At 44.1% G+C, this 17,940-nt stretch overlaps 1 protein-coding gene across 3 annotated transcripts in view; it reads right to left on the reverse strand.

The window, feature by feature from the left end:
• The window catches only part of SSBP2 (single stranded DNA binding protein 2), a 316,310-nt gene extending 300,001 nt beyond the window's left edge, over positions 1 to 16,309 (reverse strand). For 2 of the 3 annotated variants that reach the window (XM_075541238.1, XM_075541236.1), the window contains exon 1: positions 14,907 to 15,046. In XM_075541238.1, the coding sequence (XP_075397353.1) occupies positions 14,907 to 14,968 (62 nt within the window). In that variant the 5' untranslated portion in view covers positions 14,969 to 15,046. Of the gene's footprint in view, positions 1 to 14,906; positions 15,047 to 16,265 lie in introns of those variants that run through there. The other variant, XM_075541237.1, reaches the window with a different exon arrangement.
• Positions 16,310 to 17,940: the final 1,631 nt, after the last annotated feature.

Below are 17,940 nucleotides of genomic sequence, written 5' to 3' on the forward strand. Positions count from 1 at the left end.
TAAATCTATTTACATTGATAAATCTCATTAGATAAACGGGATAGCATCTACATCGCAGGATTAGTGTAAGGTTTAAATAAACTGTTATTGTTGTTAGGTACCTGGGAGTCCGTCTCAACTCATAATGACCCCATGCACAACAGACTAAACCGCTGCCCAGTCGTCGATCTATCTTACAGAGGGTCTGTCTCTTTTTGCTGACCCTCCACTTTACCAAGCATGATGACCCTCTCCAGGGAGTTTCCTCCAAAGCAGTTAAGACTAAGTCAAGGCATATTTGCTTCTATGAAGCATTCCAGCTGTAGTTCTTTTAAAGCAGATTTGTTCCTTCTTCTATGGTGGCTTCAATATTTTTCAACACAACTGAACTGAAAGGCATCAATTCTTCTCCAGTCTTGCCCACTAATGAGCACTCACATCTATAAGGCCGCTCAAAATGCCATGCTCAAAGTGACATTTTCGCTCTGACACTATAAAAGGTTTTGTGCAATGACTTGGCCTGATATGTAATTTGATTTAACTGCTACTTCAATGGGCACGGATTGTGGATCCAAGTAAAATGATAATCTTGACAACTGTTTGATAAATTCTACATTCTACTGGGTCACCTTTCTTTGTAATGGGCACAAATCTGTGTCTCTTCTAATCAGAGAGCCAGGTAGCTAGCTCACTTTCAATATCTTTAAATGAATGGGTACTTCCAGTGTTGAGTACCTTTGATGAACATCTTCTCAATTGCTATTCCATCAATTTTTGGAGCCTTGTTTTTTTGGGTTTTTTTGCCAATGCCTAAGTACAGCTTAGATTTCTTCAATACCACAGGTTCTTGATTATATGCCTTCTCCAGAAATATTTGAGAGTTGACCAATTACTTTGGTACAACGTTTCTGTGTACTCTTTCCATCATCCTCTTTTCACGTTTCCAGTATCATCCCCTATTTTGCCCACAGTCTTTCAATATTCAACTCAAGGTTTCACTTAGTTCTTCACATCTGTGATAGGTTTATGGTGCCAACCTGACCAATAAACACATGTGGGGTTAATAAGGTTGCAGTGTAATTGAAGGGAAAAGATATAAATGGCTCGGCGAACCTCATCTTTCTGTCTCTTGCTCTCTGATAATCGAACCAGTGTGCAGCTGCCTTAGCTAGTTCTCTGCCTCAACCTGAAAGCTACACTACCTGTGGAACACCCAACCCATGGACTGTGTTGCTATAGCTTGAGGTTCCTCCGAGACCTGCTTCACCACACTGTTGGTGTATACAACATTTGAAGTGGGGACTGTCAGACCCTGTCATCTGGCTGACTGTTGGTGACCTGCCCTGCTGTCTGCTGCCTGTAGCCAGACTACCTGTTACGCTCTACAGAAGCATCACCTGCCTGCTTCCTTGACTTGCACCCAGCAGCTCTCGTGAGTTGAAGGACTGCCAGTATATTAACTGTCTCACAAGTGTCCTGGTTTTGTTTCTCTAGAGAACCCTGTCTAACACAACATCTTTCTTTTTGGTTTCCTAACTCCAAGTCTTGGTGCATTATTATAATATTCAACTTAGTCTTCTTCAACTCTTTTTACTTCTTCATCATTTCTTCCACCCACAATAGCTACTTTATGTTCAAGAGCAAGCTTCAGTCTCTTCTGATATACAAAATTTGGTCTTTTCTTTCTAATCCATCTTCTTTATGGTCTTTTAATTTCTTTATGATGTGCTTGATGTTACCTAAGAGCCTTGGTAGAGCAGTGATTACAAGAAAGCCACCAGTCATGCCTCAGGATTTAGGTGGGGCTTACTGCTCTGGGAATTTTATAGTCTCGGAAACTCACAGGAGCAGTTCTACCCTATCCTACAGGGTCGCCATGAGTGGGCAGTGCCTCAATGGCTGTTTGGCTGATGTCATCCCACAACTCATCTGGTCTTCAGTTATTGCTATTCTTAAAACGGTCATTAAACTTAAGTACAATACACTCAAAGTCCTATTTTGGTTCTCAAGGACTTGTTTTAATTTTATTCAGCTTCAACTTGAACTTGCATGTAAGCAATTATGGTCTGTTCCATACACAACTCATCCTTTTTCAGAATGATTTTATGGAGCTTCTCTATTGTCTCTTTCCATGTTGGTGTTGTTAGGTGCCATTGAATCAGTCCCAACGCATATCAACCCTATGCACAGCATAACAAACCACTGTCTGGTCCTGCATTATCCTCACAATTGTTCCTATGCACCAGCCAATTGTTGCCGCCACTGTGTCGATCCATCTCCTTGAGGGTCTTACCCTCCTTCCCTGCCCCTCCACTTTACCAAGCATGATGTCCTTTTCCAGGGACTTTCCTCTTGATAATTTGTCCAAAGTCTCAACATTTTTGCTACTAAGGAGCACTCTGGCCATACACTATTTGTGTTCATTCAAGACAGTGCATTAAATTATGTCACTTTGAAGAAAAGCCCTGGCATTTTCAACCATCTCATGTATGCAAAGGATGAACAAAGAATAGAAAGACCAAAGTCAAACTGATGCCTTTGAATTATGGTGTTGACAAAGAATACTGAATATACCATGGGATACCAAGAGAAGGAAAAACATCTCTACTAGATAATGTATGGCCAGAATGGGCCTTCAGAGTGAAGATATGGAGAGTTGGTCACACATACTTGTTTTGCTATCAGGAAAGGCCAGCCACTGGAGAAGGTCATCATGCTCAGTAGAGAGAGTCTGCATAAAGGAAGACCCTCAACAAGATGGATTGACACAGTGGCTGTAAAACTGGGTTCAAACAAACAATGATTGTGAGGATGACTTGGAACCAGGCCGTGTTTCATTCTGTTTTACACAGCAATGCTATGAACTGTAAGCAACTCAATAACACCCAACAACCATGATCAAAACACCTTGAGAAATCATCAAAAAATTTTAATTTATTAGCAAATCTGTTATCATAGTCTATCAAAAACTCATATTCAAAATATGCACACATTTCATACTAATACAGCTGTGGAGTTTCTTGTAGTCTTGAAATGCAATAGAAACTGCCAATGCCTACAGTAAACCAAACTACAAACTCGCTGCCATCAAGTCAATACTGACCGATAGAGATCCCCTGTGGGTTTCTGAGCCTGTAACTGAATACAGGAATCAAATGCTCACTCTTTCTTCCATGGAGCTGCTGGTGGTTTTGAACTGCCAACCATGCCCAATGCTTAACCACTACACCATCAGTAGATATTAGAAATACAGGGGGGGGGGAGTGTAAAATTAGCTTCTTAAAGCAATAACCTATTGTGACATATTTACAATAGGTACATTATTCATTCTGTATTCTACAAATATATAATCAACATTCTAGCCTCTACTGTAACAGAAAGAAAAGCAATAGTGAAGGAGACACCAAAATCCTTGTCCTCATGGAGCTCCCAATGTAAAGGGGAGATGAGATACGAGGGAAAGCAGATGATTCAATGTATGCACAAAGGGAATTAATCCAGTCATAGAGGTATAAGAGAAATAATTCTGCCAGCCACAGCATCATTTGTCAAGCATACTTTGTCAAGAGCACTGTAAGTGCTTGGAAAATCATAGACATTTCTACCATCAAGATCTTATAAAAGCATATGCTCCCATGTCCTCGTGCTATAGACAGCTATACTTCCAGGTGTGGGGAAACAGGAAGTCCAATTTTTGGAGAGAACTCTTGATTGGTTAAGTGGTTAGTCGTTCACACCCACCAGCTACACTGCGGGAGAAAGCTGTGGCTGTCCTGGAAACCCTATGGGGCAATTCTACCAGTTCTATAGGTTCACAATGGCTCACAATCCACTCGAAGACAGCTGGATTGTTAAAAGTAATGCTGATGCTGTTTCCTCAGCAGCAGCAGCCAAGATTTGCTGCCCCTGACGGAAATGCTCAAACCCCAAGTCAAATCTTCCCAAGACTGCTTCTTTCAATGCTTTCAGTCTTCTGTTTGATGTCCTGTCACCCAGGAACCTTACCTCAACTATACAATCTAATTAATATAGTCTCCAAGTCACTCTCTATATGACGTTTAATTAAATTCTATTACTCTTATGCACTGATAACTACCTGAAATTGCCTCACTCGCTGCTATGGAGTTGATTCCAACTCATAGATACCCTCATAGGACAGTACAGAATGAGAACTGCCCCCTGAAAATCTCTCTACAGGAGTAGAAAACTTTATCTTTCTCCCACAGAGCAGCTGGTGATCTCAAGCTGCTGACCTTACAGCCCAAAGCATATCCACTCCAACATCGCTTATTTATTCATGTATGTTGAAGTAGAAAGAATATTCCAGGAATTCATCTTATTCTCCCCATATCTTCAAGATACAACTTCTCTGCTAGAGTGCCCCAGTTTTGTTTAGGTAGTTCAGGTACAGGGAAGTAATGTTCCCAGCACACGGGATGTGCAATGAGTGATTTAAGGCAATTAGGGTAATCCCATTACCTTTGTCGGTAATTGGTTTAGGAGAGGGCATTTTACCAGTAAAGTTTAAGAGAATATTTGCTAAGCAACTTTAAGAAAAGGTTTTCATCCCTGCTTGATGTGTCATGAAGAAGGAAAACCTGGTCCTCTTCTCTGTCTTTACACTTAAGGGATGTGAGGAATGATGCCTGGAGCCTGATGCTGGCCTCTTACACTATGAAAGGAAGGCCAGGAGGATGGCAGGGAAGCTGATCCGGAACCCTGATGTTCCTGATCTACGGAATCAACTCTGCAGCTACCTCCTCCAGATATCCAGTTATGTGGGATTTATTTTTAAACCCAATCAATTAAGACATTTTTATCTCCAGTTTTGATACCTGCAGCCAAAGGCATAATAAAGTCTTAAACCTTTATTTTTTCCCTATAATATTAAAATAGTACCTACAACCTACTAAATTCTTAAGGAGATTTAATAAGACAATGTAAGTAAAGTGCTAAACATAAATAAAATACTTAAAAATAGCATTGCTATCACTGTTACTATTTTTTATATTTTATTGGGGTTCATACAACTCATCACAATCCATACATACATCAATTGTGTAAAGCACACTTACACATTCATTGCTCTCATCATTCTCAAAATTTGCTTTCCACTTGCGTTCCTGGAATCAGCTCATTTTCCTTTTTTCCCTCCCCCTCCCTCCCCACTCCCCCTTCCCTCAAGAACCCTTAATAATTAATAAAGTATTGTTTTATCTATCTCACACTGTCCGGCATCTCCCTTCACCCACTTTTCTGTTGCCCATCGCCCAGAGAGGAGGTTATATGTAGATCCTTGAGTTCTGTTCCCCCTTTCTACCCCCCCTTCCCTCCCAGTATCGCCACGCTATCACTGTCTATTAAACAGTAAGACAAAACTATACAACCTCTTTATAGCTTACTTAGAAATTTGTTATTTTACAAAAATATTTATTTTAATCCTGCGTAAATAAAATCATTTTAGTGGACTAATTCACTAAATAGCATAAGTTATTTCTCAAGTTTCAGATAGGTAACTAAAAGGCTAATCAAGGGAAAGATCAGGTCACGAAAAAATAGCTACATTGATTTCAGATAAGAGCCTATTTTGGGCACTAGCTCCTCTCTTAACTTACTTATTTTTAAAGGACAGAGTCTCCTAGAAATTTTCATCTGTTTAGGCGATACCCAGAACCAAACCCACTGCCTCTGAATCCAATCAAACTTACAGCCGCCCTGCAGAACAGAGTACAACTGCTCCCTTCAGCTTTCCAGGGCTGCAAAGCTGTACAGGAGCAGAAGCCTCGACGTTCTCCCCTGGAGCAGTTAATGCACTTGAATTGGTGACCTTGCAGTCAGCTGCCCAACACATCATCCACTATGCCACCAGGGCTACAAAAAGGGCAATGTTGTTGTCATTAGGTGCTATCTAATTGGTTCCACCTCACAGCAATCCTGTGTACACCATAGAGAAACAACACCCAGAGCTCCACGATCCTCACAACTGCTGTTAGGTTTCAGCCCACGGTTGCAGCCAGTGGCCCCTTATTTTTGATCCTCAAATATTTCTACAGTATTTTATTATGGCTTAGTTTAAACTAATAGCTAAAGTGGTATTAGTAAGTTAAACTAGATTTGTTAATACACTGTTTCTTCAAAATGGAAAAAAAAACAAAGTGTTACACTTGTCTCTAAAATTTTTGTTTCTGAACTACTTTGTGGACATTATGCTCATGAAGCAATACTAAGACAGAAGATGAAAAAGCAGATTACTATGTCATTGGCTCAAGCTCCCTCTAGCTGAACTCTGGTTTTAAAACATTATGATGGCTCGTTATTATCTGAACGCTGGGCATAATAACCAAAATCCCAACAGGAAAACATGAAGGTAATTTTGTCATTACTAAAGACATGATACCAACTCAAGTTTATCTTCTAAAAGTAAACTAACAAGGAATATGAATTCCTCTATTGCATGGGGCCATTCAGGCTGGAGTCCAGATAACTTTTTATTCTTTATTACATTGTTATCTTGACTTTTCAAAATCTTTAACTTAACCTACCTCTGACAAAAATTAACACTTCTCCATTATAATCAGGTATAAAATTGGGCAGCCTGGAGGGCTACTGAAAGGTACCTGGAAATTTTCTATTCTTCTGTGGGTGGTCCATTTCCCACCTGTTTTTCAACATCCCTACAGTCTGTTATTTTTGTAACATTACAGAAAACAAGTAGGATATGAATCTTGTTGGGCCACTCTCTGTCATATACATGGAGTTGTATGTAACAGTCATATAACTTTCACAGTCCTAATCATGTCAAGTAAATGCATGTTATCAAACAATATCTGAATGTTACATATGTAAAAACATTAACAAAATATGGTAAGTAAATTTTAAAATCTAAACACTTTTTTTTAATTCCGAACTTTTTATATATTGACAAATATCAAACTTTAACATGATTTTAAGTTCTTCCTCTGGGACAAAAGAATAAGTTATTCATAAAAATATTTCAGCATCCATTTCTAGACATTTACAAAATGTCGCTATTATGCAAACATTTCATCTGTTGTTACCACACCAATGTCAAAGCAGTATTCATAATAGTTAAGAATATTCCCATGTATTCCAAAGTAACATGATAATTATCTTCCATATTTTTAAACTGTCCATTCCCAAGCAATAGCATCATGCCTCTTAATCTCAACACTAGTCTTCCAGCCAATGTCCCAATACTACTTACAGTGTGGTTACTATGGAAGCAAAAGATTGTCAATTCAAGTGGGCTTCCTCCCAAGTTTTACTTTCAACTCTAAATTCTTAAGGTGTAATGTTTATAAGGTGCAACCTGAGTATCTCAACCCCCCATTCCACAGATTTTGTTATAATTTTTAAACAAATAATTCTATTTTTAAAACAAAATAACTATATTTTCCTAGTAAGACATGTTTGGCCCACTGCTACTTGAAACGACATTGTAATCATTTTTTCTCCCATGTTGAACTGGTTTTATGAGGCAAAATGGTTGGAAAAGTGTGGGAATAAGCTTTTATTGTATATACTCTCAGAGTTATGAAAAAAAACATTGAGAAATTAATACTGTTTCTATGAGTCACAATAAATCTTTGGATAAAGAATAACAAATTAACCCCCAACATCTTTAACATTCTCTTTCTTTCTTTCTTTGGGTTTCCTTCTTCAAAAGAAGAACTCTTTGATACATGTCTTCAATTGATGGAGAAAAGATCAAGGAAAATAAAGTCTTACAGCTCAGAAGTCATTTTAAATAAGAGCTGCTTACTGTTGGAGAGGAAACATTCTGCAGTTTGGGAGGGGTGAATGAATGTTCCACTGCCATCTTGTCAGCTCGGCCTCACAGAGCCCCCTAACAGGACCAAAAAGAACGGCTGCCGAGCTCATCTGAGATGGTAAATCCTAAGGAACACACCACCCACCCTCCTGATCCCAAGGAGCACCAGTTGGGTTTGAACTGCCAGCCTTAGCCCCCGGGCTTAAATAACTGTGTCTCCAGGGCTCCTAGAGTTTAATAATGGCCTAGTCACCATTTTACACCTCTCATGGTATTCCTTCATTAGTTTCAAACCCTTAAATTATATTAAATGCTTATTAACAAGTTTCTGCAGAGATTTGCATTATTTTGCATGTCATAACTTCAGAAAGGAAGGATTTATCATTTTTAAAGGAATGACTTACTAGCAAAACAAGGGAGAAGATAAAGTGAGATTCACTCAATGCCATCAAGTTGATGCCAGCTCATAGTGACCTTATAAGGCAAGGTAGGGCAGCCCCTGTGGGTGTCCCAGATTATCAATCTTCATGGGAACAGAAAGCTTCGTTTTTCCCCTACCCATGACACGACTGGTGATTTCAAACTGCTATCCTTCCAGGTCACAGTCCAATGTTCAACCACTAGGACACCAGGTTAGTGAAGGCTAATTCCCTTAAGGTCTCATTTTTATATAGAATATCTAAATGTTCACTGGACTATAACCACTTAAGAGTGAGCATATGATATTTGTTTCTTGGCATAGTCAACTAGATGATTCAGTTTTCAAACCACAATTACTTTCGGAGCCCCAGGTGAACTGTCAAGTTCTATTTCTTCAGTTCCTTAATAAATGTCACTGAAAATCTACTATGTGTAAGTGCCTTGTGTTCCACTTTGCTTTAGAGCAGACTTATCTTTCCACACTATTACGTAATTTTAAAGGGTCAAATTAGTTGAGTAAAAAACTAATATCACTGCCTATGTTTCTTTCCTGCGGGGCAGGGTTAACTTAATGTTCAGGGTTATTTCATATAGGAAGTGTTCACAACTATCATTCCTAATTTCAAATTTTAAGTAATCAAATGAAATTCCTACGGAAGAAACCTGAAGCCACAAGGCATTCTTCACTATTAGGTTTCCATCTTTCACTCCTAAATTTCTCATGAGGCACACAGATCCACCAAATTGGAAGGGTCTAAGTAAACAAATGGTGAAGAGCACATATCTGATCAAATCTTTAAAGACTGTCATGTTTGATTGTGCAACTCTGTTCCCTAAAACTGTAGCATCGTACCCTGGAACGGAGAGGCAATCGGGCACACTTCAACCATAGCTTATAAAGTTGGGGAGCGCTGTTAGAAACCCAGATTTCTATTCCCTAACTATGTATCACTGAACAAGTTAGCCGTTCAGTCTTTCCCTATTTTTTTAATGGTGGCAAAAATATACATAACAGAATATACACCCATTCAACAATTTCTACACACACAATTCCAATACCTTTAGCGATATTTTTCATGTTTTTTAAAAATCCTTCTTGCTATCTGAACCCACTGTTTCACCACCGGTGACTTACTACCCCCAAAACACTTAGCTATCCATTTGATCTAGAGAGAATTCTTTCCAAGAAAACGCTCACGGCCAACATTCTATGCTGATTCAACCACTGCTTACGTTACAGACCGTTTCAGAAGATAATTTCAGTGCATTCTGTAAAGATTTTCTCAGAGAAATAGATTCAAATGTTCCTCTTGTCTCAATAGGTCCATTAAGTGTGGATTCTGTAAGAATTTTCTATTCTCTTCCACGTTTTCCCAAACTCTTTTGATCAGGATCCAGCTATTGATACCTTGATCAAAACATGCAGTAATGGTAGCCAGGCAACCTTCCATTTCTCTGGTCTGCTGGCAAGAGGCGCAGGAGTGGCTCCTGGAGACCTGCAATGCCATTTCTTCTGTCTGTCTCCTGGCTCTTCTGCGGATCCAGGCAAAGAGAAAACTATTGTTGTAACTTGGATGTTCACTCACAAGCTCTGAAGACTCCAAGCATCACTCACTCACCTGGGGAGTAAAACAAGGGCTCTAGCACAGACCAAGTGACTGGGCAGTCCCATGTCACCTAAGTATTACTGGCAACTTTCACCCTTTGTGTTGTTGCAGTCTCATAAAATTCTATATAATACAGTATTTTCCATTTCAAGCTTTTCTGGTGTACAACTTAGTGATATCAGTTGTCAGGTGTGTAACCACTTCATTGATGTCAATTTCTCCATTACCCTAAACATAAAGTCACTACTTTACTTACTTCCTCCCCTGTCCTCAAACCAAATCAAACCCACTGGAATCAAGTCAATTCCAACTCAGAATAATCCTATTTAGGGTTTATGAAATTATAAATCTTTACTGGAGCATGCAGTCTCATCTTTCTCCAGAGTGGCTAGTAGGTTTGAACCACTGGCCTTCTGGTAGCAGCCTGAAGTAACCAGCAGCATATACTCTGGCCTCTATATACTTTTATTTAGGTGAGATCATATAGCCCTTGCCCTTTAGAAACTTAATTCACTCAGCATAATATCGTCAAGGTTCACCTAAATTGTAGAATGTATCAGAACATGTATTTCTCTTTATGCCTTAGTATTTCACTGCATGTGTTATCAAGGTTTCTAACTACGGTAGTTCATTTCCGTTTAACCTTGAGCTGAAAATCTGTATTTGCACTCCACATGTACTGAATCAGAATCTACATTTAAACAAGATTCTTCAGAAGTTATGTATATAAGCCTGTAAGATTGAGGGAGAAGAAAACATAGATAATCATCTGAGGATCTTACTAAAAATAGATTCTGATTCAGTATACTGGAAGAGGAAATGTAAATTCTCAGTAATGGTCAAACCACTAGTTAGCCAGCTGGAGGCCCTGATACGTGTCATATATTCTGTATTCGCCTGTTGATGAACAGGCGTTGTTCCCACCCTTTTGCTATTGTGAACAGTACCACACTGACCATAGTGTGTGTATGCCTGTTCACTCCATTACTTTTGGGTATACAGCCAAAGGTCCCAAGGGAATATACCTAAGGAGCCCTGGTGGCATGGGAGTAAAGCTCTCTGCTGTTAACTGAAAGACTGACAGAACCCACCGGGCACTCTGTGGGGAAAAATGATGAGGTAATCTGCTTCCTTACATATTACAGCTTTGAAAACTCTACAAGGCAGCAAGCACTACTCTGTCCTAGAAGCCTGCCAGGAGTCCGAATCATCTGGAGAGCAAGGGTATAAACCTACGAAAGAAACTGCTGGGTCATAATGTAATTCTATCTTAGATTTTTTCTTTGAGGAACTGCCATATTATTTTCCACAACAGTTGTACCTCCTCATTCTTTAATGGAGAAAAAATTGCATCTCTCTTGTAGAACTGTTGATAGAATTTTAAAAACGGTACACAATGTGCTGAACAGTAACTGGTACATCTATAGCAAGTAGGGTATGTAGGTAATAGTTATCTAGTTGTTACTGTTCTTGGTCACATTAAGTAGAAAATGTGAACCAAAACTGTCAAGTCTTTATTTTTTTTAATGTTTTAAGTTTTTAGGAAATGTTTTTCACAATAAGAAAAGTCCTAAGTCTACCATCTTCATATATTCAACCAGTATTTGCTCAGTGCTAGGAACACTACAAGGCACTGTTCTTCATGCCAAGGATAACTCAGAAAATAAATCATTAGTATCATTCCTACCCTCAAGAAACTTACGGTTTAGGGAAAAAAGATAAACATGAAACAACCAATACACACAGTTCTTTCATTACAACTGTAATCAGTGTTACAAAGAAAACCCGCAGGACGCTAGAACTACTAACAGGGAAATGACCTAACAGGATCAGAATCTAAATTTCCCCACAAACATCCCACCTCCCTCCAAGGGTTTTCAATCATTCCCTCTATAATTAAGTCTAATCCAAATCTTTGTATAGACTTGATCTGTCTGGTTTTAAAAAAAACAAAACAAGTTAATTAACCTGACCCTGAGCATTTTTTATGATTAGAACTTCACCCTGAAATTGTAGGTACTACGGTTAATATTCCATATGGGGACTTAAGGAAAGAGCAATCAAAGACAGAGGTAAGCAGCTGTCAACTATCCACTAAGAAGTCACATTACAGAACACATTTCTTAATAAATTATAAAATCAATAGCTTTGTTTCATGTGAAGTGCTATTATATTAAATAATGGTTCATACATATTTCAGTTTTTCATTGAAGGGTATATTACATATATATATTCCTGAAATAGACTGTTCCTATGATTTTTTTTCAGATAAGAGCCAGTCTGGATTTGCTTATTAAAAGAGAATTCTTCATTCGGGTATGATTTAAAATCTGTCACCTTAAAAAAAAAAAAGTTGGTGGCAACCATTTTCAAGATCTCTATCTTAAGAAGTGATTACACTGTTGTGGACTCATGCCATCGAAGGAAAGGTCGAGGAAATACAAAGAGGGAAACTGAGTGATCAGACCAATTCTCCCTCCAAAATAATAACTATTTCATATAGAGCCTTGCCCATTGCCTTGGAGTCAATTATGACTGAGAGAGACCCTGTAGGGCAAGTAGAGCTGCCTTCCAGAGTTTCCAAGGTCCTAAATCTTCATGGAAGCAGACTAACATATCTTTCTTTCTCCCACAGAGCAGCTGGTGGGATCGAATCATTGACCTCACCATCAGCAGCTGAGTGCACCACCAGGGCTCCTAAATAAAACTTCTTTTAAAATTGTTCTTTAAGTGTCAAGCAACACTCACCTAGAAATTAATGCAAAAACAATTAACCCAAAGCAATCCTTGCCAATTCTCTAAAAGTGGCCTCTTCGCCTATATTTAGTTCAAAGGGAAAGCCAGTCCAGAATTCCGGCTGCCAATTATAATGAATGGAAGAAATGTATTTAAATCAAATAGCACCATCTAGCAGAACCCTCTTCGCTTTGCTCACCAGAGTAGCTGTTAGTTGGTGCTCAGTTTGGTAGATTTGGCAGCAAAAGAGACAATTGTTTCCTTTAAGGACAAAATCAAAGAATGATGTAGAAGGGCCGTGGAGAGCCATACCAACTCCAACTTCCTCTACGCGCATATAGACCAAAAGAATATCAATTTCTTACAAAGACATCAGGATCAAGATTCAGCCACAGTTCAAATTCCCCAGGGGTCCACCTAAAATCCAAAATTACTTTGGATTCTCCAAGTCAACCACCCCAAGTCGGATTGTGCCTCAATTCGTTTCAACCCTCTAGCCCTCACATGTGAAATCCGTTTTGTAATTATTAAATATACTTCCCCGACCTGCTTGTGTTTTCATCAGCTCCTACAGTCAACTGAGCAGGTATTACAAAACTTCAACGGAGCTGCTGCTGTTCTTAACCTGGCTACAGCCCTGTGTCGTTGAGATACCCTCGCCAAGGCAACAAGATCCTGAAGGCAGAAAATCTTCCCCCCCCAAATTAAATAAAACAGCAGCTCCGATAAGTTTTTTGTTTTGCTACATGAAGGCCTGCCCCCCTCAAAATCCTCCGGGAATTGCGTGTATTGCTGCCAACATGAAGATTAGGAAATGTTCCCATCCCTAGGGCACAAGAAACTTCCAGAGGGAAGGCTAGCCGCCTAAAACAAGAAGGCAAACTTGGTTGTCGACAATTCAGCATTTAATTTATTTATTTACGGATACAGCTCTTTCTGTGTGCAAGAGGACCAAAGCTCCCTTGGAAAGATGCTCCCAGACCTTGCCCCCGCCCCAGCCTGACACCCCTCCCCAATGCAGCCTGCCCAGGTGAAACCTGACCCTCGAGTTACTGGGAATCACTGTTTGCTTTGCCGCAAAGAAAGGAGGGGTTCTTCCTCAGTGGTCACACTCTTCGCTCTCATTTTTAGTAACAACCAAATCACCGTTGCAAGTACACAAGAATAGCAGCAAACAACCCTGCTTTGCCGCGTGCCGTGACGGTGGCATCCCAGGGCGGGAGGAGCTCTCTGCTCCCCGGCCTCCTCTGGAGCTCCCCCCACCCCAAGTGAACACCTGTATCTCCCCACAACCGTGACCTCCCAACTCCTCCCAACCTCGGAGCCTCTCCCCTTCCTGCAAGCCCCATGTTGGACCACCGCCCCCTCCCCACCTAAGGTAGGTAGCCACAGCCACTGCTGAGTAAACAACTTCCCCTGCTCGCCCCACGACCACCGCCCCGCCTCCCCCGGGGCCACCGAGGCCCCCCGATGTTTGGGAGGCGGCACGTCGCCACCAAAAAAAAAAAAAGTTCTCCCGTCGCCGCCGCGGAGTTAGGTCAGCAGCCAGAGGCAGACACGCCAGGCTCCAGCAGCAGATCCCGCTCCTCGCCAGCACTTTTCCTCCCCGGAAACTCGGTCCCTCTCCGACTTCAAACTTCAGCGGCGCCCCCCGCCCCCCACCCCGCTGCGCGAAGCGCCGCGCTGCGGACGCCGGGCCGCCCCGCTCGGCCCGGGAAAGCCCCGACGCCCACCGGGCCCACGCCCGCACGTGCCCCCGGCGCCCGCGCGCCGCCCGCGCCCCGCGGGGCCCCGCTCGGCCGCTCCGCGCCCGGCTTCCGCCCGCTGCGCGCCCGGCCCCGCCAGCCCGGCCTTGCCCGCCGCCCCGGGAGGGAGCCCCAGCCCCGTCGCAGCACCCCGCGCCTTCCCCGCCACGACCTCAGCCCACCCTCCGAACACCCACATGCCCACCACGCGCCCTCCTCGCCGCGGCTGCCCCCGCCCCGCGGCTCCGGCGCCGCTGCGGGTCCCCGCGGCCGCGGACCCCAGCTCCAAAGTTACTTTGTGAGGAGGCAGACCCGTGGGTTATTTCCCTCGGTCGCCCAAACAAGTTTCCATCCTCGCCACCAGCCCCGCCGCCGCCGCCCGCACACACGCTCCCTCCCGCCGGCAGCCCCCCGCGGCCGCCCGCCCGCGCCAGCCCCTCCGGGGAGCCCGCCGCTCCCCGCGCCACACGCCCCCAGCTCGCGCACCCCTCCCCCTGCCAGCCCACCCCCGGCTCTCCCGGGCGGAGTGTCTGTGTGTCGGTGTGTCTCCGAGAGAGAGTGTGCGAGTGCGTGCGTGTGTGTGCGCGCGGGCGAAGGCGGAGGTGGGTGCGAAGCGGAGACACTTACTTCTCCCGGGCCTGGCTGTCGGACGGGACGGCGCTGCTGTTACTCTTGCCTTTGCCGTACATGCTTGTGCCGAGAGCAGCTCCCACTGTCACGCACCTGTCAACCCATCACAGCCTCCCCGGGAACAGCCCCGTCCCCATGGCGACCCACGCAGCCACCCCCACTATTGGCCGCCCCACGCCAAAGCTCCGCCCCCTTCGCCCAGGCAACGCTGGAGACTGACAGGCCTCCCTCCCCCTCCCTCCGGCCTGCCGAAGCGCGCGGTGGCTGCCACAGCCTAAGCAGCAGTCTCCTCCCTCCTTCCCTCCCTGCACCGGGCCCTCCCTCCTCCCTCCCTCCTTCCCTCTCCGCTCTTCTCCCTCCTCCCGCTCTTCTTCCCCCCTCCCCCCTCCGAACCTCGGCGCAAGGGGGGAATTAGAAACTGCTCTAGAAGGATTTTAAACAACTGGCTGTTCTCTCCGCCGCCGCCCCGCCCCCCGCGCCGCCCGCGCTCGGCTCCTCACTGGAGAGAAGGCGCCGGGAGGAGGGGAAAGTGCGGCCTGGAGTCGCTGGCAGGAGCCGGCGGAGCTGGAGCCGCAGCGGCCCCAGACTTCGGGGCGCCCGCCGAGTATGCCGGCCGACCCTGAGCCCCAGCCACCCCGGGCGCCCCCTACTCCTGCTCCTCTCTGGCTCGTGCCCCCGCGCCGGGACCCACTCTTGATCTCCCCCGTCCTCAGCCCTACTCCCAGGGGCGTCGCCCCCGCCCTGCTCCCGGAGGGCCGACTGGCGGGGGACAGCGTGCAGCTCCCTCGACCTTCGAGCTGAGCGACCGGGAGCGGCTCGTCCTCCCCTCCTGGGAAGGGACCGCGCCTCCAGCCCTCGGCGCCGCTGGGGTGGCGTCGCCTGGCTCCTGGGGCTGCGCCCTGCGCCCGGGGTAAGCGCCCTGCCTCGGGCCTGCCTCCTCTCGAAGGAATAAGTCTGCCTCCCAAAGATGGCCCGGTGACACCGGGGAGGGGAGGGGGCGCAGTACCCACTACCTAGGCCCTCGAGCTGGGAGCCGGACGACACCCCGAAGCACCAGCTCCACTGCCAGAGGAGCCGAAGAAGGAGCCCCTCCCCACACACACACACACACACACCAAGCCCCCACCCCCACCCCGCATCCCCTCCCGACTTGGTTTTCCAGCTTGCAAGGTGGTGCCAACTCCTGCTGACCCCTGGTGTGGAGAAGGCCTTTGAAAGACCTTGCTTCTTGCTCATCTGAATAGGGCCCAGCACTGGTCCAAGGTTCCAGCTCAAACGCTGCCCGAGGCTATGGCTGGGTCCAAGTCCCTAATCCCATGTCGGTAAATGCGCAAAAGTTTCTGAAGCATACACAACCTGGTTCCAAATAGAAGTCCATCCTTCATCTCCCAGAAATCCTTGGCTGTGAAAGCAGGAGAGTGCAAATAGGGTTAGAGAGCAGAGATGGAAGTCAAATGGGTAGTAACTGCAGATGGGTGCAGGAGGGGTGGACCCCTGGATACATCAGGGAAGGAGGAGTAGGGTGCAATCGCTATGGGAGGGGAAAGGAAATAGAATTCAAATAAGGAAGGTACCTTTCCATCCCTTGCATAAAGCTATAAGCTTTTGGTAGTAGAAGGATCATAAAAATGCAGATGAAAATACAGAGATGGGGGGAATGGAAGGAAATGGGCTTCTATGGGCACTGACAGCAAGTGATAGGAATAAAACAGTCGAAGGTTGAAGAAGGGCAGTTAGTAAAAATGAAAGGTAGAGAATCAGAAAGGGGGTTGGCAACCAAGTATAAGTCAGAAACTGGGGAAATGGAGAGGAGGGGCCTGCTCTGCTGCTATGGGAAAAATAAAAAACTGGGAAAGTAAGCTGTAAAAATATAGGAAAGTAGAAGAAACCGAATCAAATCAAGAAGCCACAGAATATGATAGTAAAAGGAAATGACAAAGGGTATAGAGAGCTGAAACTGATTAAAGGAGGAGAAAAATAAAAAGCACTGTTAGTAAAAGGACAAAAATTCCAAAGAAGCGGATAAAAACAAGAATAAGGGAAGAGATATGGGGAGATCACATTGGCCTGACTGAATTACTTTCCACAAGAAGTAATTTACCACTTCTAACTCTGAAACCCTCTTCTGTTTTTAAAGACCTACAATGATTGGGTGGTTGAGACGTTGCCCTGATGGTCTCTGAAGAACTCAGCCGATGGAGGCTGAGCCAGTAGCCTCTCTTTTAACGACATTTTGCTCAAAATTGCTCAAGAAAAAGAATGAGGCTGCCACTGTTCACAGATTCGACCTTCAAGGTTTGATGTTCAATTGTCCACTTCCATTGCCTTTCACCCAAAAAGCCACTAGCATTTTAAGCTCCCCCCTCCCATTGAGTACTCCCTAAGGATGCTGTCATGGAGAAAGTTCTGGCAAACTGATCCACCCTCTTCAGCTCCAGGGATAATGGAAGATTTCCATTGAAAACTAAGTGAGCTTGGTACCTAAATACCAAACTCACTGCCATCTAGTTGTTGCTGACTCAGTGACCTCATAGGTCAAGGTGAGTTTCCGAAACAAACTCTTTGCAGGAGTAGGATGCCCCATCTTCTGAGGGGCAGCTGATAGTTTCCAGATACTGACCTTGCAGTTAGTATTTCAATGCATAACCACCAGGGCTTCTACAGGCTCCGTACAGTTACTAGCAAATTAGTTACGATTTCTTGCACTTATGTCAGGGTTAACTAAGGTTCTTGGTATCACATTAGGATTGTCTTAGGAAGATCTATTTTGTTGTTGCTGATGTTTTTTAAAACGTTAATGTCTCAGATTCCTCCCCAGATCAGCAGAATCAGAACTTTGTGGATGGGTCCAGGCATCTGTGTTTGTTTGATTGTTTGTTTGTTTCAAAGGGCTATTATATAGCCAATGGGCTGCTTGCCCTTGTTCTTCAGTATTCATTTAAAGATAGTCAATGGGCACAATCTTACTCAGAGTTTAGAGTGAGTTTTTAAGTTGTGGCTGTATGTAACTGACAGATCGCTACAATCTGAC

Source organism: Tenrec ecaudatus, chromosome 2 (genome assembly GCF_050624435.1).
Source record: "Tenrec ecaudatus isolate mTenEca1 chromosome 2, mTenEca1.hap1, whole genome shotgun sequence".
In the NCBI taxonomy this organism is placed as follows: Eukaryota; Metazoa; Chordata; class Mammalia; order Afrosoricida; family Tenrecidae; genus Tenrec; species Tenrec ecaudatus.